This window comes from Atractosteus spatula, chromosome 4, assembly GCF_055471065.1.
Source record: "Atractosteus spatula isolate fAtrSpa1 chromosome 4, fAtrSpa1.hap1, whole genome shotgun sequence".
NCBI classification, from domain to species: domain Eukaryota; kingdom Metazoa; phylum Chordata; class Actinopteri; order Semionotiformes; family Lepisosteidae; genus Atractosteus; species Atractosteus spatula.
Genome location: NC_142709.1, coordinates 45,236,517 through 45,261,883, shown reverse-complemented (window position 1 = coordinate 45,261,883; position 25,367 = coordinate 45,236,517). Strand labels below are relative to the sequence as shown.

At 41.6% G+C, this 25,367-nt stretch overlaps 1 protein-coding gene across 1 annotated transcript; it reads right to left on the bottom strand.

The window, feature by feature from the left end:
* Positions 1-5,560: 5,560 nt before the first annotated feature.
* Positions 5,561-8,403, bottom strand: LOC148836392 (uncharacterized). The gene is made up of 5 exons (XM_088914308.1): positions 8,364-8,403; positions 6,951-7,114; positions 6,750-6,863; positions 6,591-6,641; positions 5,561-6,028 (listed from the first exon to the last, which is right to left on the bottom strand). The coding sequence occupies exons 1-5, from the start codon at positions 8,401-8,403 to the stop codon at positions 5,561-5,563; spliced, it is 837 nt and encodes a 278-aa protein (XP_088770434.1).
* Positions 8,404-25,367: the final 16,964 nt, after the last annotated feature.

The following is a 25,367-nucleotide window of genomic DNA, read 5'->3' as shown; positions in this document are numbered from 1 at the left end:
GTGAAAGCGGACTCCTTTAAAGTCCTCAGAATCATGCTACCTACCAGCAAAGGTGAACCACTATTTTGTATATTATTTTGTAGTCTAATATGAGTTTAATATCACAGCAGAATTAATTTATTGAGTAAGGGAGTGAGTATGTTTTGGCAACAAATTTCTTAACAGACATCAGATAATAAATAGTTGCCAGTATTTAATGGGAGTCCTTTAGAGTCCTGACATCAGGACTTACAGTGCAATGTTAAATACTGTAGCTGTAATTAACATATAAGGCAGATAGTGATGTTTTCTGAAGGACCATGGTACTGTGTTTTGTTTAGTGATTATATATCATAGGTGAAAACACGAGAAATGTAGTTTTGTCTATGTAATTAGAATTTAAATATGTCAGAAATATTAGATGCAGTATTTTTTACAGGAAGGAACAATAGGAGTAATTTGGATATAATACTGAATAAAATATATATTATATATAAAAATAAATTCTTTATTTAAAGGACACAGTGAACTTCAAAGGTTAAATATTACGTATTTTCTGACTTGTTTATTGGCCTGTCTGCAGTATGTAAAGGGAGTTTAGTTACAACATTTTTTTTGTAATTACAATAATTATCAAATTGTCTAACACGTTTAAAACATAATACAGAGTATTTTTAGGAAAGAACAATGCAATTAATTTGGAATTAAAACTGCATACAGTCAATTCTTTGTTTAAATGACATATTGAACTTCAAAGTTTAAATATTCTGTTTTGTTTCAGAAAGATACCATAAAATGCATTGTTGTGTTATGTGCTTTTAAGTTTCAACACTCATGAATGGATCACAATGATTTCCTCAGAGTTGAAGAGCATCTTTCATACTGAGCTACTTCTAATTCCTTTTGTTCCTACATTCTGAAAAGTTCCCTGCTTAAAGGTTGTTTTAGACAGGGGATCAATTTTCCTCTTTATAATTTCCTCTGATATCAAACGTGTTAGTAAAATTTTCCTCTGTATGTTAATAAAAGTGGGTTATTATATTAAACTTAACTTGCTTAGAAACCACCTCATTGAGAATGTGCTGCTAAAATACTCAATTTGTGTTTATGCAAATAAAATGAGACAGCAGTTAATTCTCTGATACATATATACAGTATACTGTATACTTGAATTTTGACAAGATTTCAAAACTCCATTAGAAACATTTTCTTTGTTGTATTCAATACTGATATTTATCTAATACATATCTAACTTTTTTCTTTTTAATGTTGTTCAACTACATTACTGTATATTGTCATGTAATTACTGACTTTGTATTTTCTAAGACCTCACACAAACACCAGAAATCAAGAATAATTCAGATAATTAGTATTAGTAATTAGTATTGGTATCAGACATTCTTTCAGTTAGATAAAAGGTGTTAAATGATAATGTTCTTTAATTTCCCAGCAAAGATAAGGAATATCACCTTATTAAACTTCATTCTGCATGTACTGCATGTAACATTTTGTGCTGTTAAGAGGTACATTGATGTGTATCCAGATTAAAAACAGTTCATTTATTACTGAGATGTTAATCTAGAAATGTGCACTCCACCTGTTGTTACAGAAAGATCCAGCCTAATATCTTATTACTTTGTTATAACATTTGTACCAACACGGTAATTAAGACTTTTTGCTTCAATCTGAGCCCACCATCATGCACTGGTCTTCTGTATTGCTAGATGAGATCCAAATCAAGCATCAACAGGATGAGTTAGTTAAACTCATAAATTAACTACAAAAGATCAGCATTCCTATTCTATATATACTGTACATTTACTAATGGAACAGAGAAAAATCCCTATGTTTTTTTAGACAAGTATCACATACTTCATATCAACAGTGATCTCCAAAAATTGAAACTTCAATTGCAGAAATGTATTTGTGCAAAATGTGTAAGAATTAAATAAATCTATATCTATAAAAATAAAAAAGTTTAAAAAACGTATTTATAGCAGTACATTGCAGTACTCTAAAAACATTTTCTTAAAAGTACAGAAGCTGAAACTGAAATGCTAGAAATGATCATTGACATTTTAATTATATACACTATGTATAATCTGTAGTGAACTGTGAAAATGGAAAAGCTACTTTAGTTGCTTTGAAATGGATTAATTCAATACTGTAGACAATCTTGAGACAGGATTGTTAGAATACACTGCCATAAATAACACCATTTAAGTCATTTGGATATTCCACACTTCTATATATAATATACTGTACAAAATTAAAATACAGGATAATTTTATGTTTGGAAACAAAAAATAAGATATTACACTCTGTGAGAACTGTATATAAACACGTTCTGTGTAAAGGCAAATACAGTAGAATCCAACATGCAGAACTGTAAAAAGATACACTACAAAACTACAATACAGGTATGACTTTTTCTTCTATATGTTTCACATACCTGGAGCCTGAGTATGTTCACTGTTCTCTTCCAGCACAGCATACACCTGCTGGACAATAAACTCTTCCTCTCATCTCATCTTCTTTTATGGGCAGCTTTTCACAGTGACCCTAGAGGCTGCTGACTGCAGAGTTGTAGCTTTACCTCTTATTAATCCAGAGAGACAGAATGTGAGCACTAGAGGCAAAAGGCCCAAAGGGTGAAGAGAAAAAAAAATTATCACTTCATGAATGATACTATTATACAGCACAAACGCTTATTAGAAAGAACAGAGAATTAAGATCCTGGGAAGCAATTCATTGTAAGAACAGAAACATTATGTTTTTTTAGAAGGCTAAGAAACAGCTACAGTATGAGGTGGGTTGCTGCGTCAGCATGCATAGGCTGCAAAGGAACAAGTAATAGGTTTATTCCATGCTGAAAAGAGAAGAAAGAAAACACAACGTTTCGGGCGTGTAGCCTTGACACCTGAAGAAGGCTCCATGGCCAAAACGTTGTGTTTTCTTTCTTCTATTTTCAGCATGGAATAAACTTATTACTTGTTCCTTTGCAGCCTACTTGTTCCTGACGCAGCTACCCACCTGAACTATGTAATGTATATGTTTATATAACATATCAAAAATAATTCAAGAAATATGATTACTAAACTTAGGAAAAAACATTAAACTGCCATTTCAGTAATATCTAGTGAAGCATAAGTGCCACCTTGTGATCTTTTCTGAGCAGTGAAGAGTTAAAGGTGGAATGGTATACTAAAGTGAGCTATCCACTGATGAGAGTTTTAACATCTGTATGTCTCTGCTGTTGTTAAATAATTCCTTAATCTCAGAGGGTAAAGGCCTTGAAAGACGTTTTTCCCTTTAGCAGTGATCAAACCAGAAGTGATTATATAGTTGGCGTGATAGCATCAGACTATGGTGATATCATGCCAACTGTATCACTCATTTCTCAGCTTATGTTACTTCATTGTGTTTACTTTTTATTGGATGTCTATTGATAGTAGCTTTGATAACATCCTCTTGTTAATGCTACAAGTCTCAGTCTCTGACATAAATTTGGTTCATTTGAATTCTTTTTCCCCATAGGTGAGCTGAATTATCTATATTAAACACAGGAGACCAGAGGAGCACTCCTCTATAATTACTCAGTTCCGATTACTTCTCATTCCCTTCCTTGTACTCACTTTTAAGTGTTTGTAAATTTAGGGATAGGTGTACCTGGTAAAAAATCTTAAATATTTCTGGTGTCATTGTGATTGATTTATCAAGTATTAATGGCTGTGATACATATTATTTTCTCTGGTGCAAAAGTACTAAATCTCCTCATTTGTTACCGATCAAAGACAGTAGAAAAAATGGTTTAGTGAGTATATGTTAAATTTTAATCCTAGTGAGAATTCCAAAAGAAGAACATGAAGAGGAACCAATATACTGAGTTCATTAAGAGAACAGGCATTCATGTGTTCAATATGATGGAGTCTGGAATAAGTCAGTCCACTGTCGCTCCCTCTCTGAAATGTTCACATCCAGCAATTTCTAACTTGAAAATGGTCTGTTAATGATATGTCTTGAGACCATGAGTCATGACATTGTTATGACCCCAGTGTCCCAGTCAAAGCTCAGAAATAGGTGTAGACCACACTAAATCACGTAACCTATCGATTCGCTTATTCGCAGACACACCCTCTCCTCCCTATGTATTTAAACACACCTTACCTTTTCCACCTCGCTCACTATTGTCTTTACCTCTCGAGCTCCCCTACTGGTTTGCATTTCTTCTTGAGTAACCTCCTGGTTTCGGATTCCTTTTTGCCTTTGGACTAAGATTATTGGATTACGCTTCTGGTTTGGTAACAAACTCTTCCTTGGTTTCCATTTCATCTACATTTACGGATTATGGCTCTGTTCAGTGAAGATTGTTCTGGCTCTAGCTTTTGAACCTCCTGAACCCGCATAGGCTCCATCTCTCTCGGCTTTGAAAGCCCCATCCTAACAGACATCTCACTAAGATCAACCCACCTTGTTTGCTTGTTGTAGGTTAAACTGCATCAGAAACTCTTGATCACAACATGTTTTATATCAGAGGATCACAATCGATGAGCTTTTATCATTTAAAGGCCAGACAACCACCAAGGGGCTCAATGTTCACCATTATTCCTCAAACACAACAAAATGAGTTGGTTTGAGATACACCTTGTAGGTAATAGAGGATGAGGATTTTAATTTATCGTATAAATCTGAAATTATAATGGTAAATTACAAGAGTACTAGACGACTTTTAGAAACAAATCAAATATAATAATTTACAGGCTCAAACACAGATTCTAAATATAGAATAAACAAACAACAAACATAAAATAATATGATTACAAAGATCAGATTTAATAACTTTTATAAGTTTCATATTAGTAGTATAAAGCGACACCTTTCATCAAACTTTTGACATGTACCACGCCCCCTTTTTCCACCCAATGGGTGTCAGCGGTCGGTGGATGTCCCGCCCCCTTGCCAGCCAATGGCGTGTTGTTATGTGTGCATGTCCCGCCCCTTCAGGAGCCAATGGTTTTTCATTAAGGGTCGGAACTCCCGCCTTCCCCCCCGGACGGTTGGTCCGGAGCCTCAGGGTCCCAAAGCCCCAAGGCGGCGCATCCCTCGCTTTAGGTGTGTGAAAGTGTGTATTGGTTTGGAAGGGGCCCATGTCTGCATCGGGGTTGAGTGCGCTCTATTATAAACCTAGGGAATCGGGTAGTTACGGCTGCGCGGGGAGTCTGGTGAGGGCCGCGAGATCCCGGGGTGTGAGCGGCGCCAGCCACGGCCGGGTGGCCGGGGTGCTTATACGCTGCACAAGCCGTGTCTCAAAAGCATCAGGGTTGTAAGCACACACACACACTGACTGCGTAAAGTCTCACGGAAAGAACTCGCAGGACAAACACCATGTGAAATGTGAACCGCTTTATTTCAACAGTGGGGTTTTCAAACACAGAAACAGCGCAGCACACATTTTACACAAGTTACAGACTCCAGTTTGCAAGTATGTGAAATGTGAACCGCTTTATTTCAACAGTGGGGGTTTCAAACACAGAAACATCGCAGTGCACATGCGTTACCGGCTCCTGTTTGCATTCAACAATTAAATGTTGGTGCGGAAAATTAGTTCGGTACACATAACCACCACCCCAACATTGCTGAGAAACTTTGAGGCATCTGAAAAAGCATTCATAATCCCCTTCCGCTCCCCATGTCTAAAGCCATGCAAACCACATTGGGCGATCCGATCTAGCAGAGCAAAAAAATTTGCCTGCGTAATCAGCGGGATGGTGTTACCACAGGTTCTGTGCAAAACACGCTGTATTTTGGAATACACACTGTAGAACCCCCCAGGCTTCCGTTTCTGATCTGATAACATCAGATCTGCAATAATTTCAATCAAGTTCTTGACATACACATCTATCTCTTTAACAAATTTAAGGACATTAGCATTCGACTCTTTGTTTTGCAGATCAAGCTTTGTAGAGAGAAGTGTGTAAAGCACTCTTAGTAAGAATTCAGACGTATACATTCGAAATTCTTCATTCTTCGGACGATGGCACACCCGGGTCTGTAAAACAGAGTGAAAGCTGTATTCACATTTTACATAGGTCTTTTTTTTTGCGTCTGTAAAAATAAGAATAGTGTTTCTTTTGCAACGCATCAAAAGTCATGTCTACTAATTTTTCATCCAGCTGTTCAAGTATGGTGTGTACATGCTCGTATGGGGAGCGGTCGTCAATTATGTTTTTCAGCAACTGTTTTATGCCCTGCTCAGTGTCATTTGTAACGGTGTACGAACCCAGACACCTGGCGGTGTACAGAACAGCCAATAAAATTCGGGCTAAACTGAGAGACTTATAAATTTCTAAAGCGGCAAACGTCACATCTTCAAACCCATCTGTGTAGCCGACAGACAGGCATGTGTGACCCCGCTGACCGGGATGGTCAATCAAACAGGCCGGGCAGTCATCAACCAGGACCCCCTTTAAACAGTGTTTGAAGATGCAATAAACTACTGCTTTCACAATCTGGGCCATAACATTGGGCTCATTAGGGACATCGTTAGCTAAACCTGGTTGGGCATCAGCTTTATTAACATTTGGCCGAACACACAAGCATAGACACGAAACATTCAGTTGTGCAGGTAGTCTGAAGATTGACCCGTCCACCTCCTCTTTATTCTATTAAAGGAAAAAGAAAAGGAAGGCTTAACAAAATAGACATGCTTTGTACCTAAAATATCGAGCATTTAACGTACTTTTGAGCTAAGTTTTTTCGTTTAAATTTACCATTTGTAGCGAGGTATCATCGCTAACACCCGGCAGTTCTTCAATAGGTGGTACCCCATCTGAACTCACACGCCCACCGCTGTCACATGGCGTAGAGGGCGGGGTCGGGTTTTGCTAAAAAGAAGACCAAGTATTAAAATGACATACGCTAAGCGCCGATACAACAATTCCACGATCAGAAAAAATATTTTAGCCGCCTACCTCTTCACTTTGTAGAGTAGCGAACCCTGATGTTTCTCCACACAAAGAAGCCATCTTCGCAGCTCCCAACAACGGGCAGTGTCTGACAGCTCCAGGGACGCGCTGCGACCCTGTCAGGCCGGAGCGTTTAGGAATATGCGCCAATGGTGTAACCACGCCTACATAACACAAGACATTTTTCAATTGGTTGTGTTGCTTTAGAACGACCCCCCCCCCATTGTTTTATCGAGAGCGAAAAGTATTCACTTATCAGTTTATAAGTTTTAAACTTTAAAAGTATTAACACACAACGCAAACACAAATGATGTGTTTGCCCAGAAAAGAAATTTTAAACACGCGGGGTTGGTCTTAAAGTTTTTAAAATAATGTAATAAGACACAGCTTATTTTTAATAACACATTCGCGAAAGTTTGAAATAAATTTCCACACACCGCAAGCATAAAAGTTTTTAAGGTATTAACAGGCAACAAATGATGGGGTGTTGTTCTTTATACTTTAACGGATTGGTCTTAAAGTTTTAAAATCACGTATTAGAGATAATTTGAGATATTTTGGAGACGTGCGGTGGGGGTTAGTTAAAGGTTCTGGAATGCAGAGTGGGAGGGGGGGAGGGGGGCTAAAATTGACCTCAGGGAAAGTTTATAAACATTTTATATTCATGTAAAGTTTTCTAATTTATAATCACCACATGTATTTCATGCAAAAATGTTCTTAACATCGCATCGCGAAAAAATAAACCCTCAAAAAGTCAAGCTTGGTTTGTGAACACGTCGCTATAAAGAATAGATACATTTTCTTATACCGTTAATAAAAAACATTTTGCTTGATAATATTCTTAGCGGTCTGTTGGTGAATCAAACACAGACACCGAGGCACATTTTCACCACGTTTTAACCGCTATGAAATTTAGACACCGTTGTATGTCTTAAAATAATATAGATTTTAACATTATAACGGTCTAAAACGTTTTCTAAAATGTTTCTTAAAATAATTTCTACAGACCAGTACGTGCACGCCCAATGATACCTAAGATTAATGGTTTTATGGGGGGGGCCATGTGTGTTTCTTAGAAGAGAATGTTTATCGGTTAGGGATATAAGTACCAGCAGTGTAACAGGCAAAGTTTTGGCTGGATTCCAGTTCTTACAGTCTCGCGTTATCGCCTAACTCGTCAGAATGGATCACGCCGATCAATTACAACAGTCTGAAGATAGTCTATTTACAGACTTGACACTGTTCGATTTGATAGACGAAGACGAGGACTCCACGAATTTCAGCGGTATGTATATCTGGCTTATTGTGAGAAAATTACAACGTCACGGTGTATGACTCATGTTAGCTATAGTTGCAAAACGTTGTATAATATTTGTATACTAGGCAATATTGAAATATTATAATGGAATTACCAAGGAGTTGTTCCGTAATGTGGTCGTGACTGTGTGTATCCATTCATTTCCATTAGCCCCAAAAACCACAGCTGTTAAAAGACCAGTTACGGCGCAACCCAACACTGGTGAGTAATTATGACAATGTTTTGAATAACGCTTTACGACCATGTGAGTCTTAAAGACACAGGGGTACTTTCTCCAAACCAAATACACGCATGTGTCTATTCCGCAGACGCGGGCGAAGGGACAAGTCGCTACACTTTTAAAAAACCTCGTTTGGGGTTTACAATACCACCGCAAAACCTTGTGGAGACACATGCAGATGTTCACATCATACCAGAGTCAGATTGCCTGGGAGAAGAGGTCGGTATTAAATAAAATATTCTTTTAGCATGTCCATTTAAACGTGTCTATAATAAAAATCCCCACCGTTTTTCTATTTTTTGGTAATTTGCGGTGTTGAGTTCTTTCACTAATGGTATTTTCCCTCTCCGTGCAGAACCCGAACCTTCAATAAATAAACTGCAACGCCGTGCCAACACGTTAACTGGGTCAACGAGCTCAAAACGTCTGAAATCAACAATCAAAGGTTAATATAATTTAAGCGTGGTCAAGATGTGTTATGATCCACTTACGGCAAACGTTACTTCTTTTGTTAGGATGTTAATTCGTTGAAAGATCCTAGTTCGCGTAGTTTTCTGTTTGGGAGTGTTAAAAAGCCTTATTTTAAAACTGCTTAGCTTTTAAAGTTAAACGCAACTGGTCTGTGCCAGGGGTCTATATGCCGTTAACCATGCCGCTTGACCCAGTAGCGCCACCACAGTCTTAAAGGAAACCGGTGTAACAACATGTCCGGGTAACTTGTTCCATTCACCCGCAGCCCTTTGTGTAAGGATGCGCCACATGTGTGGCGTTTTTATCCTAGTTATCGTAGTTTTCTGATTTTGACCATTTAGATTGCATTGATTGGTGTGTTGAAAAGTCTTTTATTTTTATCAGTGTAGTTTTCTGATTTTGAGATATGGTACACTGGCGTGGTATTAAAAAGTCTTTTATTTTTATTCACACAGCCGCTGTATCGACGAGCGGTGAAAAAAGTGTGGTGGAAACGTCGGGCCCTAAGGTGGTGACAGCGTCGAAGACGGCCATTAAGACGCTGACCAAAGCCAGACGTGTCAAGCGAAATCATAACGCGCCTAAAGACTTGGTGTTGGGTGATGTGCTAGATTCAGTGCGCTGTATTACACAGTCACTATCAACGGCGATCACTAATGAGGTGTCTAAAAAACGAGCTTTAGAGCGTCTAAGAGCGGCTTTAGCCAGTGTACAGGGCTTGTTTCCAAAACCGATCCAGGTTTTCACCGCTAACCTCTTAGATATAATTTCTACAGAGGATGCAGCTCTAAGCTCAGGATTTCAGAACATGATGATGATATTTCATGCTTCATTGGTGCAAATCTCCGGTGATAAATGACTAAGCATGCGGTCTAAAAAGTGTTTAAAAGACCAACCGCTTGCCAACATCAAGATTTTGTACATTAATAAAAGAATTAAACTGGCAAAAGCATGTTTGCTGCGTCGTAAAAGATTCAGAGAGAAGCATCAGATTTCCCAAGGGCCGCCCGAACCACGCAATGAGAATGCAGTGGTAGAAAATAACTTAATGCCCGAGGGTGCTGTAGCAGAACAGGATGTCGGTAACTTTGAAAACCGAGAACCGGTTGTGCTGAACGATCTGAATCAGGTTGGTGGCGGTGCAGGGGCGAATAGAGACCCCTTAGTTTTCCTGGAGCGTATACGTAGTTATAACAGGTCTTATAATAATTTTAGAGCAACAGAGCACCATGAAGAATTTAGTTTTGTTAATCTCGACAGAATAGCCTCGTATGTACAGGCTATAGACGCTGTGCATGGTGCAGTCCAGAGAATATTGGATGAACTTTCTCCAAACATCGGGGCGAATGATTTTGTACAGCTGCGTTTGACTGCGGGTGGTTTTAACAAACCCTTGTTCTCACACAGGAGACAACCCGGAGAATTAAATGCTGCCGATTTTTTAAGCCACATCTCAGACCTCTTACAGAGCCACACAGAAGTTCTCACCGATGACAGCCTCCGATTAGTGGTGACGATAGTTCGGAATATGCAGGGGGGTGCCCGCCGAAGAGTTAAATCCGTTCAGTACAGCCGGGTAACTGCTCAGAAAAAAGCGCACCTTATCGACTTACATTACACGGGCGGTAATCTGTGTTTCTCCGGGAGTGTGTACGGTTTGTTGAATGAAGGTTGTACCGATGGGGAAATGTTACAGGGCGCTAAACGAATGCACAAAGAGTTGGGTTTTCCAGAGAATCGAAAAATTAGTTTGTCAGACATTACCGCTTTTGAAAAACATTTAAAGGTGGTCGTTAAAATTTTGTACCACGACCAGGGTGATTGGAAATATTTTACAACGGGGCCCACACCACCAAATTCTAAAATACTTTTTGTTCTACTGCATGAAAAGCATTTTTACGGGGTTTTAAATATTAAAGCTTTTGTGGGGGCGGCGTATTTTTGCACTAACTGCCATGCGGCATATAGCCAAAAGAACGCACTTGCCTGTGTTAAAGCTTGTAAAACCTGTTTAGATCCCCAGTGTTGCGAAATTGATGCAGAAATTCAGAATTGCCCGGCCTGTAAGGTCTTTTGTTGTAGCTCTCAGTGTTTGGCGAGACACTTTCAGAATGCGGCGACAGGTGTTAGTAAGTGTGAGCGCAGGGTCTTTTGTGAGAAATGTGGGGTTTATAACCTCGCAAGTCACAAATGTAAAGAGAAACTGTGCTCGCGCTGTAACAACGTGATCGACACCCCTGACACACATTTGTGCTACATACCGCCTTTGGACAACCCCAAAATTTCAAACAAGTACATTTTTTTCGACTTTGAATGCAAGCAAGAAACGGGGACACACATACCAAATTACGTCCACGCCCTTCATATTAACAATAAACGAAGCTGGGAATTTTATGGTGAAACTTGTCTAAAGGATTTTGTGTGTACATTTATCGATAGACGTTTCAAAAACCATATGTTCATATCGCACAATGGCAAGGGATATGACGATTCTTTAAACTTTCTACCTCTGAAATTAAGCAAACTGCCGGCAGCCATGGGGTTCCCCGGGGGTAAGGGTCATTTTCCACACTTGATGAACACTTCAGAAAACTAAAATTAAGTCGGCCCGATGCCGCCGCCAGAACTTTACAGCGTTAACTACATGCTGCCGAGCGAGAAAGCCGAGTTTTTGGTTTGGTATGAAGAATGCAGGGGAAGTGTGTTTAACTTACAGAGAGAGTTGAAACGTTACTGCCAGTTGGATGTGGCAATTCTAAGAGAAGGCTGTGTCAGGTTTCGGGACAAGGTCATGAATATGACCAGACAGACACGTGTGACTGAGTCAGGGGTCGCCTGCGTTGTGTGCATCGTCCCCTTTCAGTTTGTGACCATCGCTAGTGTCTGCATGGCCATGTTCAGACTTATGTTTTTACAGGAAGAGACGACAGCGTTGCTACACCATGACAATTACCACCGCCAGAAAAAACGATTTTCTACACCCAGCATTCAGTGGCTTATGTACATCGAACACACAGAGCCCGTTAAAATCCAACACCCGTTAACCACGGCCGGTGAGTTCAAGGTTGGTCCATATTTTTTGGATGGTTATGCTGTAATTGACGGAGTGCAGACAGCCTTTGAGTTCAACGGTTGATTTTTTCACGGTTGTGGCGTTTGTTATTGTGAAAATGATTTTAATCCGCTGACAAACACTACTTTTGGTTGGTTGTACAGAAAGACGATGGTGAAAATTAATTTTCTCAAAATGAGAGGTTTTAACGTACGTGTTTGTGGGAGCACGAGTTCAGAGACATGCTTGTTGAAAATGGAGACTTGGGTAAATTTCTAACAGCTGCGCAGTTACCAGAGCCTCTGCAACCACGCGATTCGCTTTTTGGGGGGAGAACAAATGCTATTTGTTTACATTACACAGCGCAGCCCAGTGAAAAAATTCATTACTATGATTTCACCAGCCTGTATCCATTTGTGAACAAAACTAAAAAATACCCACTGGGGCACCCCAGAATAATCTATAACAACTTTGGAGATTTAAAACGGTATTTCGGTTTAGCGAAGGTGAAAGTTTACCCACCCAGACGTTTGTACTTTCCAGTTCTTTCAACCAAAATTGACAAAAAAACGTTTTTCACACTGTGTCGTACGTGTGTTGAAACAAAATAGACCACTCCCTGTGAGCACAGTGATGAAGATCGCGCCTTGACTGGTGTCTGGTGCACCCCTGAATTACAGATGGCTTTAGATCTGGGGTATAGAGTGTGTAAAATTTACGAAATTTGGCATTTCGAAAAGGCCTCACACGATCTTTTTTCAGACGACATCAAACTGCATCTGAAAGGGAAACAGGAAGCTTCGGGGTTTCTAGAGTGGTGTACAGATGTCGCGAAACAACAAAGATATATCAGCGAATATTATGAAAAAGAGGGTGTCCGGCTGGACCCCGGCAACATTAAAAAGAATCCGGCCAAAAGACAGCTTTCAAAAATTGCCTTGAACAATTTATCACAGACCACCACTGTGAGAAACCCAGATGAATTGTTCAGGTACTTATTTACGCCATATCATGAGGTGTTAGTGTGTTACGTGGAAACACACTAAACACCACTATACAGGCCATTCAAACACTAACATTTTCATCGCTAGCTTTACAACCACCTATGCCCGCTTGGAGTTATACAATCTGCTAAATGCTTTGCAAGGCCGCTGTCTGTACCACGACACAGATTCCGTTATCTTTGTGAGCCGGGAGGATGAGTGGAATCCGGGGCTGAGTGACTATTTGGGTGAGCTGACCAGCGAAATCAATGCTGGACAACATATCACCGAGTTTGTGTCAACAGGACCCAAGTCGTACGCGTACAAGCTGTCTGGCGGGAAAGCCTGTTTAAAGTTGAAAGGCATTACGCTAAATGTGAACAATTGTGAAAAAGTTAACTTTGAGAGTCTGCGGGGCTTGGTTTTTGACTATGGCGTTAACCCTTATGCAGAGTGCTGGGAATTTAAACACATTTCTATTCAACAGCCGATGATCGTGCGTGTTAAAAAGGATTGGCGCATTGAGACCCGGACCTTAAAGAAAACCCAGAAGGTGGTGTATGACAAGCGGGTGCTGCAAGAAAATTTGACATCGTTGCCCTACGGATATTAACACGATGGATGTCAGGTTAAAACACCCTTTTTCATACATTTTGTCCGGGCCCTCGAATTGCGGTAAAAGTTATTTTATAAAACAACTCTTGGAGAACGGTGATACCGTTATGACTCGTAAACCCGAAAACATAGTCTGGTGTTACAGCTGCTGGCAACCTCTATACACTGAGTTGCTTGTGAAATTTCCATACATTCAGTTTATAGGACTACCGACGTCGTTTTCCGATGACCAGCTACTGCCGCCGGGTAGAGTAAATTTGAGTCTGCATGTGAAAATAATGAGATAGAAAAAGCTTTTACCAAATACGTACACCACCGAAACCTCAGCATCATGTATATCGTCCAAAATGTGTTTTGTCAAGGCCGGAAAAGTAGAACCATAGCATTAAATACAAAGTACATGGTGCTGTTTAAAAACCCTAGAGATAAACTACAGATTACAACCCTGTCCCGGCAGATGTACCCCGGTAAAGCCAAATTTTTTTTGGAAGCGTTCGATGACGCTACTAAAAAACCTTTCAGTTACTTGTTGGTGGATTTAAATGCCGACACCCGAGATGACTATCGCTTGCGAACAGGTCTTTTCCCCCCAGATGTACCCACAACTTATGTATTTAAAAAATCTAAAATTCGGTGATCTTACAAGAACAGACTCAGTCGAAAAAACACGTTCGGGGCGTCGTCATGTCTTCACGCGTTCGGCGAAACCTGAATCTCTTACATTTTCTGGTAAAAACTGCCCCCAATCAGCGGAAAGCTATTCTCTGCGGGGCTACAAATGATCTTGTACAGGCCATAGCTGAAATCACCTTGAATACCTTGAAAGGGAACATACCGTTATCTGCTAAGCAGTTTGGGACCCTGAAGAGAAAGCGTAAGCTTATAAAGACTTTGAGTCGAAAGGGTCTTTCTCTTAAAAGAAAGAGACTCTTGGTGAACCAGTCTGGCGGTTTTATCGGGACACTGTTGAGTATTGCAGTACCATTGATTACGGGGCTTCTGCAACGTCAATAATGGAGCACGCTGAAAAAATGTACCTGGTACCTCAGAAACAGCTCGATCGACTCCGAGAGCGGTCTGGGTTTGAAAGCGATGTAAGAAAAATAACAACCCGTCGGTTGGATGATGAAATGAGAGACATTCTTCAGAACTCGGATCTGGCCGAATATGAAAAAGTACAGTCAGGTGTTACAATGGTATTTGACATTAGTACACCAGGAGACTTCCGAAAAGGGGACTTTAACTGTTGTACTACCGGAAAATGCACCCGCCGAGCTATCACGCACGTTAGCACAACCGCCGTCATCGAGCGACGCTGACTTTGGGTATATTTTGGACAGCGTGTCTCAGCGGTTCCGGAGAAATGCCGAGATATTGTTAAAGACCATGGCCTACAATGAACCATTAATAGCCTGGAATGAAAAAGAGGAATTTGTGTACAAGGGGGCACCCGTTGAGGGCTCTCACATGATTGATCTTGTCAGGGCTCTCACGCAGCAGCAAGCAGTTGCAGTCAGTAAGAAGCCAAAAGGCTGGGATGTGTTCATGGAGGCTATGGCAGAAATCAACGGGCTGGGCACCTTGCTAGCCAACGCTGGTAACCAAGAGCTACTTGAAAAACTCAAGGCTACCCTGCTGGGGTGTGCAGCATTGGTCAAAACTTTAAAACAACCGGTAGAGTTGTTGACGGTCGACCCGGTCTCTAAGATAACCGCTGAAAGGAGACGATCATTAATACCTAGACCCACATGGTTGTCTTTGTAACATTTTTTCTCTGGGTATGTGTGTTTGTGATAAATGACTTGAAATGTATATTAAAAAGCGTGAGCAATATAGTTAAAAATGTTTGTAATAAAATGGCTTGGATGTAACATGTATTAAAAAAAGCTTGAGCGCTATAACAGCGAATGTATAATAAAAATATTGTATTGATTTTAATTCATGTTTTGTGTTCTTTTTTAAATAATAAGCACACAGACGTCGAAATGGTTCGATTTCATTTTTATTTTAGACGGTCGATTAACATTTATGACATGTTTTAAATTGTCGTAAACACCCGCATAATTGATCATTCGTATTTTCAAATGGCTTAAAAGGGTACAGGGGTCTCCGTCTCACCGTCGGTTTTTCAGAAACATTTCCACCATGCGGTCATTCTGGATTGCATTCATAGAATAAAGTTCTAAAATGTTTCTAAAAGATAAACCTTTACATCTATGGTATAGAAAAAAGACGCAATGTAGACCGCAGGTCACCGCAAAAGAATCTTGCAATTGTCTGTTGTTGTAAAATATGGAATTAGCATTTCTGTTTAAGAAATCAATAATGTTCTTGGGAAAGAAAAAAGGCTTCAGGTGAAAATCAGTAGGAGTTGAAAAATTCGGCTCCCTCGTCATCGGGTAAGTAAATAGCAAGCCAGTGTTCACCGGGGGGGTCGTGTGGGTGAGTATTAACTATTAAACTCAGCAGGCGCCGCACCAGTCTCTCACGCGGTAGGGCATCACTGGGGAACACGCCTAGAAAACTGTCTCAGGTGTAGCGGTCTCGGGTTAGAATGTCTTCCAGCTGTTTGGTGTTCATCTTTATGTGCAGGTTGTGTGGCCTCCTGTGCTTTTTAGCTGAAGTCGTAAATGACTTGACGTCTCATATCAAGCTCTATCACGTTGTCGAACAGCGCGTACACAACCATGTTAACTGTAGTGGGTAGCGGTAGCGCGAAGCGTATTTCAGCTCTCAGATTACCCGTTTTGATAAGTGAATAATGTCCTGTGCACTCGTCGTCGGGGCTGAGGTTGAAAGCGAACAATGTGTAACCGCGCGCGTACTCCTCGCGGTCCACCAGAAGTGGTTTGTCTTTCAGACGCTTCCGGGCTGTTTCCACCAGATTAAAATATTCACGGACGCAATGTCCATTCTGGAAGTCTGGTTGAAGCGGTTTAGTGGGGATTTGTTCACCGTCCGCGTAGAGAGCCAGAAGGTTAACGTTGTAGTGTTTAAAATTGAAGGGGTTTTGTGTAAAACTGCTGCTGAATGCCGCGTTGTCCACAAACCCCAAAATTACCACTTTAGGTAACTGCCCGAGAAAGAGGTTTTCTTGGTTACACACATGGCTCCCTGCAGGCAGACTGAAGACTTTCATCTGTACGCGGTCTATGGGGTATTTTGCGTTGGCCATCAGGAGTGCTTCGGCGTGTCCCAGTCTGACCCCGGGTGACACTCTGACTCTTTTCACAAACAAAGATGCAGAGAGTACGCTCAGTTTGTGTTCTCCGACGTTGTTCATTAAGCAGAAAGCATCTCTGTTGCACGTGACTTTTATTTTCAGGTCTACGCCATTCAGTAGTAGTTTGTCCTGAAAAAACAGGTCTGCGTGAATGTGACCCAGGAGCTCCAGTTTTCGGCTTTGCGTCGTGTATGATGCTCTTTTTCGGAACCCCTGATTGGGACCATCCAAAATTGTGGACTCATGTTGCCCGGCTGTGTCTTTGTAAAAGAGCCCTGTTGAATACTGCGTCTTCAGCGTCTCTTCACTGTAGTTCAGGACAGACTCTATAAAGGCTCTGTAAGGACAGCAGTTGTTGCTCTGGCTGATCAATCGGTCTCCTACGGTGATGTCAACCTGGCTGAAGATGGCTGCAATGGGGTAATTCACCAGACTCACACGGGCTGCCGCATCAATGTCCTGACCGTCTGCTTCCGTTATTTTACAGGTCAAATAGAGCAGCGTGTTGTTTAAATCTAAATAATCTTCACCGTTGCCTGCGACGTAGAACTCCAAAGGTGCGTTTTCTGTTAGGGCCGTGAGGGATGGAACTTCTATGTAAAAGCTTTTCTCGATGCTTGTTTGGGTAGGCGCTAATTGAAATATGTCCAGCTCCGACTTGGCGCATTCTGCCGACACGCCGTGAACAAAAGCCATATTTAAAATATGTCTCGTTTCGTGTCTCGTTGATTGCGGTGTGTCACGCCCTTCTTGGTCGACCTGAAGCTTTTATGAGTTGACTGTCTGCGCTTAGCCGTTCTTTTATCAGGTTTCAGAGGCCCCTGACAGTGAGATGATGACGTCTGTCTTCTTCTCTTGACACCCCTGCGGATGTATGCTAGACCTGAACCTTCCTGCTGATGTGCAGCCACCTTAGACATGACAGCGCTTGTAACGTTGCCGACCACGTCTTTGGCGATGTTTTTAGCCGCTGATGCCATGGCGGCTTAGCTATTTCAAACTCGCGTTTCAGAAAAGGCACGGCTTTTCTAAATAGCGCTCTGAAAATACCCCCGATACCCGCGCCGTACTGAACCGGTAGCCCTGAAAATCCTGGTAATCCATAACCAGCCTGTTGTTTGTAGTAGTGCGTATACAAAGAAGGATCCCCGTAGCTCTTGATGACCGTCATCCTTTTAGATGTTTGTCGCTTTCACAGGTCTGAAATGCAGCTTGACGATGACCTTTCCAAATGCAAATGACACGTGTTCGTTTTGATCCGTCTTTATTTCAATAGTGATGTTGTTAAAATGATCGATGCTCACCGGCACGTAATGGGGTTTGTCGTACAATACTGTGACAAATTCACCATCCACGCCTCTGAAGGGCACACAACGCAAAAGCGGTGCGTAGACGTCGCCTATTAACTGGTGTTCTATGATATCGGTGTATATATACATGGTGTTAAATCCGCCAGTCATATCGACGGGGTGCGGTGATTTTACACTTCCGACACCCGATTTTAAACCCTATATCCTTGCCAGGCGGTTATGCACCTGTGTAACAAACCGTTTATCACTAACAATCCTTACCGACCGGCTAATGGGGTTGTATTTAAGACTTACAGCCGTTAACTTGGATTTTTCCGAAGCCCGTTTCATTTCATGCATGAGCTGCTCGATGTTGCTGTAGTACCCTCTCGGTAAGGTACATGTCCATATAGTCTTGAGCTCATCGCTGACGAACAGAAAAACTTAGACGTTTTGCGTCTAAGGATGCGGTAGACGTTCTCAACATCGGGGTTTATCTTCTGTAGCTCTTCTGCATAGAAGGAGCCCTGCGTAGTCCTGCAGTTTGTAATAGGGTCTCAGAGCCGAGGTCCGCTCTTTGACAATGAAAATTTTATCTGTGAAGGTCTGTTCATAACCCTTCTCAAACACTCCCTTTATTTTGGACACCCGCACGCGATCACCCACATTAAATGAAAACTTTCTCTTAAAGTGTTCGTCATAGACCGTTCTCCACACCTCAAGGGAGTTGTCGGACGTAACAGAAGCCGGGGTTCGTTTAATAGTCATGTGGTAACTATGGTTATAAGCGTAAATAAGATCTGTTTTTTGTGTGTCAGGTACCTCCACATTTTTGTTTTAATAGTTCTGTTAAACCTCTCGACCACGCTAGCCTTCACATCGCTGGCCATAACGAAATGTTCAATATTCTCACGTTTGAGAAAATTTTGGAAGGTCCTGTTAAGAAATTCTTTACCCTCATCCGTTTGTAGCTTTTTAGGAGCACGCCCCTCTTGCAGTATATTTTGGAAGGCGCCTGTCACGGCCCCTCCAGTCTTGGTTTTCAGCAGCACGGCCCAAGCGTATTTAGACAGCATGTCTATACACGTTAAGATGTAACAGAAACTGTCGTTGAACTCGCAGTGTTCTCTCATGTCCACCAAGTCGGCCTGCCACTGCCAGTCCATTTCGGACACCAACGTCCTGTTTCTCCTAAAACGTACGCGGGCCGGCTTGTGCAGCGTATAAGCAGCCTGGCCGGATAACCACTCGGCCACCCGGCCGCGGCTGGCGCCTCTCACACCCCGGGATCTCGTGGCCCTCACCAGACTCCCCGCGCTGCCGTAACTACCCGATTCCCTAGGTTTATAATAGAGCGCACTCAACCCCGCTGCAGACATGGTCCCCTTCCAAACCAATACACACTTTCACACACCTAAAGCGAGGGATGCGCCGCCTTGGGGCTCTGGGACCCTGAGGCTCCGGACCGACCGGCCGGGGGGGAAGGCGGGGGTTCCGACCCTTAACGACACACCATTGGCTCCTGAGGGGGCGGGACATGCACACATAACAACACGCCATTGGCTGGCAAGGGGGCGGGGCATCCACCCACCACTGACTCCCATTGCCTGGAAAAAGGGGGGTGGTACCTGTCAAAAGTCTGACGAAAGGTGTCGCTTTATACTACTCATATTGTTAAAGCTATAGGTGTAAACCTGGCAGTATAAACACTTCTAGCTTCAAAGCAGAGAAAATATTTGCTTTGATGTGGGGGATCCTCTGTCCAAAAACAATTATAAAGCTTACCTTGGTACACCTAGGTCAGTGGTTCTCAACCTTTTTGGACCACGTACCACCCCTGATCAAACCAAAGCATCCAAGTACCACCTACAAGTCATCTTCACATAGGAACCATAGAAAATCTCAATGACCAACATGAGCGCGTGAGCACACACGCATGTAATAAATATTATAATAATAAACTTTATTTGATATAGGGCCTTTAAAGGTGGCTTCTCAAAAAGCCTTTACAGAATGACAACAGGAACAACAACAATTAAAAATAAACAAAAAAAAAGCACCATTTCATTGAGATGGGTGAGCCTGTTTAGTCAAGCAAAGCAGATGCAAATTCACTGGTCGAGCCTTGATACAATTCACAACAGAGTCTAACAGATTTTTAAATCCTCAGGCATTTTCTTGACTGCCAAGGCCTTGCAGTGGATGCTGCAGTGCGTCCACTTCATATCTGGAGCAACCTCTCTAATTCGTGAAAAAACACCGCTGTGTTGGCTTGTCACCGCTCTAGCACCGTCTGTACAAACTCTGCCGCATTTTATCCAGTCGATGCCATTCTCTTCGATAAATTCATTCAGAAGTTGAAATATGTGCTCTCCTGTAGTTCTTGTTGGTAGCAGCTTACACAACAGAAAGTCCTCATAGGACATGCCCTTAAACTCATATCTAATGTAAATGAGCAAATTGGCCAAATCAATAACATCTGCAGACTCATCTAATTGCAGTGAAAGGCATCTGCTCATCTTAACGCACTTTATCAGCGTACTTTTGACATCATCTGCCATATCAATAATGAGTGACTGTTTCAAACAGTCTCTGAGTGACTGTTTCATTTGAGGGGGGCAGCAAATCGAGCTGTTTAGCCATTGTTTCTCCACACATACAGTAATACATGTCAGCTCTTTTGCCAACAGTAAACAAAGTTCTTCACAAGTAGAGTGGGGATTACCTGCTTTAGCAATCCACAGGCTTGCATCTTCCCCTGTTTCCGTTTCAGAGTCCATCTCAGAAGTTAAAAGAAGTTTTTATTTCATGCGCATAGGAGCGAAACACAGAGACGCTCTGTGTATTTTTCTCAAATTAACCTAGAACAGTCCTTAAATATTTTTCTATCATGCTTTCCTGTGCTCACAAAATTGCCAGTGTTCAAAAACCATTTATTCTCCTACCTCCAAATTTGCTGAAGATAACTTTTTTTTTAAATACAATCGGTCACTTACGTTCGTAGCACGCATTCCTATGCTTTCCTGTGTTTACAAGATTGGCATTGTTCCAAAATCACGCATATTCTCCTACCTCCCTTTTGCTGGAGATAACCTTTTTAAACTACAATTGGCCGTTTAAGTTCGTAGCATGCATTCCTATACAATAGTATAGAATTACATAGTAGTCCTCCTGTCCACTCTATCGTAGTACATAGGCTGCATATTTGACACATAAACTAATTTTATTGAAATAGAAAATATGAAAACCCATCCCAATTTTTCAGTGTACACAACAAATTTCCAGGGTCATCTGGCGTACCACCTAGGGGCGCTCTGCGTACCACAATAGGAGTGAAACTGATGGAGACATTTCCAAAGAAAGTGTACTACTGTGGTAATTTGAGCTACAGTACATGAATATAATTATATTATTATTAATTTCTTTAAATGATGGAAATTTAAACTACCGATGAAAAGGCACCACGAGAAGAGGAGAACGATCCACATGGCATTTCTCGACCTGGAAAAGGCATTCGACAGGGTACCGCACGATCTCATCTGGCTGGCGCTGCGACAGCACCACGTCCCGAAGCCTATGTCAGCTGGACAAAGCTCCTGTACCAAAAGGCCACTAGCTCAGTACGTTGCGCAGCTGGAACCTCAGACACCTTCCCGATCAATGTTGGCATCCACCAATAGCCTTGCTATTCATACTTTGCATGGATACAGTGACCAAAGATATCCAAACGAGGCATCCATGGACGATATTGTATGCTGACGATGTTATGATAGCAAGTGAAACGCGACACGGCCTCGAACAACAAGTACAGGAGTGGAAGACGCGCCTTGAACGATTCGTGATGAAATTGAACATCAAGAAGACGGAGTACCTGGAATGCGGTGATCAAACCGATGGCACAATCGCAGCTGGTGGGGTCCAACTGAACAAAGTGAAACAGTTCAAGTACGTAGGCTCATGTGTCAACTCCGACAGCACTACCCTCCAAGACGCCAAGACGCGAGTCAGCGCCGCTTGGATGAAATGGTGCAGGTTACTGGAGTACTATGTGACAAGAAGTTCCCTTTACGCCTAAAATCCAAAGTCTACCGCTCAGTGGTCAGACCAGTGGCCCTATAGGGAACTGAATGCTGGCCAACGACAAAGAAACATGAACAGGCACTCCATACAATGGAAATGAAGATGCTGCAATGGACCCTCGGCTTGATAAGACTCGACCATGTCATGAATGAAGGGGTGCGAAAAACACAAAACACAAATGAAGGAATCGCGCCTGCGATGGTATGGACACGTGCTCCGCAGCAATGACACATCAATGGCAAAGACCACCCTCGAATTGAATGTGGAAGGCCGCCGGCCCCGTAGACGACCATTCACACGCTGGCTGGATCGGCTGAAAGACGACATGCACCTCGTAAAAGTCACCCGCCGAGATGCCGCAGACCGTACGAAGTGGAAAAATAGGTGCAAACAAGCAGACCCCACATAAGTGGGAAAATGCGAAGAAGAAGAAGAGAAGATTATTAATTTCTTTAGATACGCGAAGAAATTGGAACACTGGTGAGATAGTTTATTTAAACTACCAATGTCAGCCATATACAGTTTAAATAAAATGTTTATGTTCCTAAATTAATATCATTTATGAGTATGTGAGAGGCATGGTGAATCGGAGATTCTCAAAACTTTTTTTGTATGATTGGCAAAGAATACAAGATCAGATCAACGAAATGCTGTGTTGTTACTTTTTGTCAATGAAAAAATAAAGTATTTTCGTGTCGCAACAGTTAAACTGATGCAAATGGTTACAAAGAAAGTGGACCACGGTAATACTTTGAGCTTACAGTCTGTCCAAGGTTATTCATTATTAATACTATTAGTAATATCTTTGTAAAGATTTTGATGCATAAAATATTTATGATGAAGGTGGAAGGTTGTGTATTTTTGTCCAACTGAGCAATCTTGCTTTTATAAAATATACCAACTTTTTAATGTTTAATGATAAACATGCTGTAATACACAGTTTAAAATTATTAAATGTCTAAAGAGTATACAACTTAAATTCTTAATTTGGCTTAATTGGTCACAGTAGTGACCGGGATTTGAAACCATTTTCTGGTGACAGCTCAAAGGCTCTACATGAGACATTAAGCTTTATTAGCTCCACCTGGCGGTTTTATAAGGTGCTTAATACTATTTTCATAAGATGCGGTATGATGCGTTATGATGCGTTGTGATGCACCACACCTTGCGTTTTGACGAAGTGTATTTCACACATTTTGATCCGCTGGATCTGTAGATTAATTCAGTTCACCTCTGGAGCAAATGGGAGAAAGAACTAGGATTAATTAAATTAAATTGAAAGACTGTCCAGAATCACAGGAGCATGTCGTCACGGCTGCTATAAAAAGACAATCACTATAATTAAAAGATGCAGAAGCACCATGTGCTAACGACTGTAGTACAGCCGACTTGACAACATCATAGCCCTTCCAAAGGCAAACACGTCTTTTAAGCCTCTCTGCCCTGTGAGTTTAACAGATTATTGAACACTTGACAATATATACTGTACAATATATACAATAATATATAAGTGCCAAAACAGTTTCTGTATGTCTGAATCCTTGCCAGTGGTGTGACACTTCCTGCTCAGATCAAGGCAGTTCCTATTCCCTTTTTCGATCTGAAGCTGAAGAGAACATTTATTGAGATTTTTTTTCCTTACTGTAATTCACAAGTTTACAATTAATATCAGTCTACATTCTTTACAGTAAGATGGTTGATTGCCTACTGTATGGAATTTTTTTATACTGTAATGATTTTCTATTTTGTACTATTCATACAGTTGTAGAAAGTGATAACAAAGGCAGACTCTTTTATTCTTAGTAATTCAAGACATGGGCTCTTTCTTACATTAGATTATAAATTGCTTTTGAAGAGGCAGCCCTTGATGCCCATGCCCTCTTTACACAGAGACGACTGCCTAAGGCACATGTTAATAAAAATTCACTAAAATTTAATCCAAAACAAATTTCTTACTCTGTATTAAAGCAATTGCATCCAAGCTCACAGCTGTTTCTTAGAAACAACAGCAACTTTAAAAAATAATGGTCTAGTTACAAATTGATTGCTTCTCAAGTTTTTAAGCTTCTATTTCTAGCGGCAATGCTTGTTAATAAGACAGAATTAAGCATTGCTGTGCTTTCCTAAATGAGGCCCCATCTCACCCTCCATCTCTGTGGTGCTGCCACAGAGAAAGTATTCATGCAGGCTGATTTAAGGTTTTTTCTTTTGATAAGGGACAGCTCCCAAATGGGGATGCACTTAGCTAAGCCTGTTTATCATGATCAATGGTCATCCATTGGCGCCTATCTGTCTAGGGAGTGCCAGATGGACATTTGGATTGTATTCCTAAGTGTCAAGAGTAAGTGACTCATATCTCACCTTGATCAACCAATCAGGGATTGGCAGGGCATGGTAATACCACGTGGGTCTCCCATGCCCGTCAAACTCTCAACCAATTAGCACACATCTGTGTCTTGGTCAAAAAGGTAGCGCAAGCTCAGGTCAGAGCTCTCCTTGGCCATTTTTGCACACAATCAGAGACAATCACGTGACAACTGGTGTTGTCTGCACTGGGACTTGGACTTTGTGCTAAGCGCGAGCCCGAGGATCCCATACGTACTCAAGAATTCTGCAACGACCAACGTGAATGCTCCGCTTGATCAACGGCAGCCTACAGTTGGACCCTTGTCAACAACCTGAATAGCTTATTAAGAAGCAGTGCTGGACCGGGAACGAACCAGTTTCTTCCCGTGCAAAAGAGTGACTTGCGAGGACCCGCGGTCACACTCTGTGTATAGAGACTTTCTACTAGTCAGCCAGACTGCTGGTAGATCCTTCGGAGCAACTACTGCCCTGCGTGCCGCGGTTAGATTCCTCAGCCCGTCCTACTCTGAGCTGCACCTCTATTGGTTGGCCAGTAGCCAGAGGATGCCTAGACGGACACCTATTGGACGACCGCTGGAACAGAGATTGCAACAGAGCCTGTCAGCTGGTTTAGTGTTCGTGCCGGGTAATCTGAATCCCTACAGTGGATAAGTAAACCCCATGTTCTACATTGCGTCTCTAGAATTTAATTGTTACCTCAACACGAGTTGTTATCAATTTAATTCATGAGTAATGTATTTAGTCTAGTGTAACAGTGGGTAATAACACTGACTAGCGATTTGGTATAACCGAATGATATATTGAA

Excerpts from the sequence above, each read along its gene's own strand:
- LOC148836392 (XM_088914308.1), bottom strand. The coding sequence starts at position 8,403 with ATGAATGGATACACACAGTCACGACCACATTACGGAACAA. Across the intron at positions 6,864-6,950 it reads CTACTCTACAAAGTGAAGAG|CAAAACCCGACCCCGCCCTC; the intron begins GTAGGCGGCTAA and ends TCTTCTTTTTAG. Across the intron at positions 6,642-6,749 it reads ATGATACCTCGCTACAAATG|AATAAAGAGGAGGTGGACGG; the intron begins GTAAATTTAAAC and ends TTCCTTTAATAG.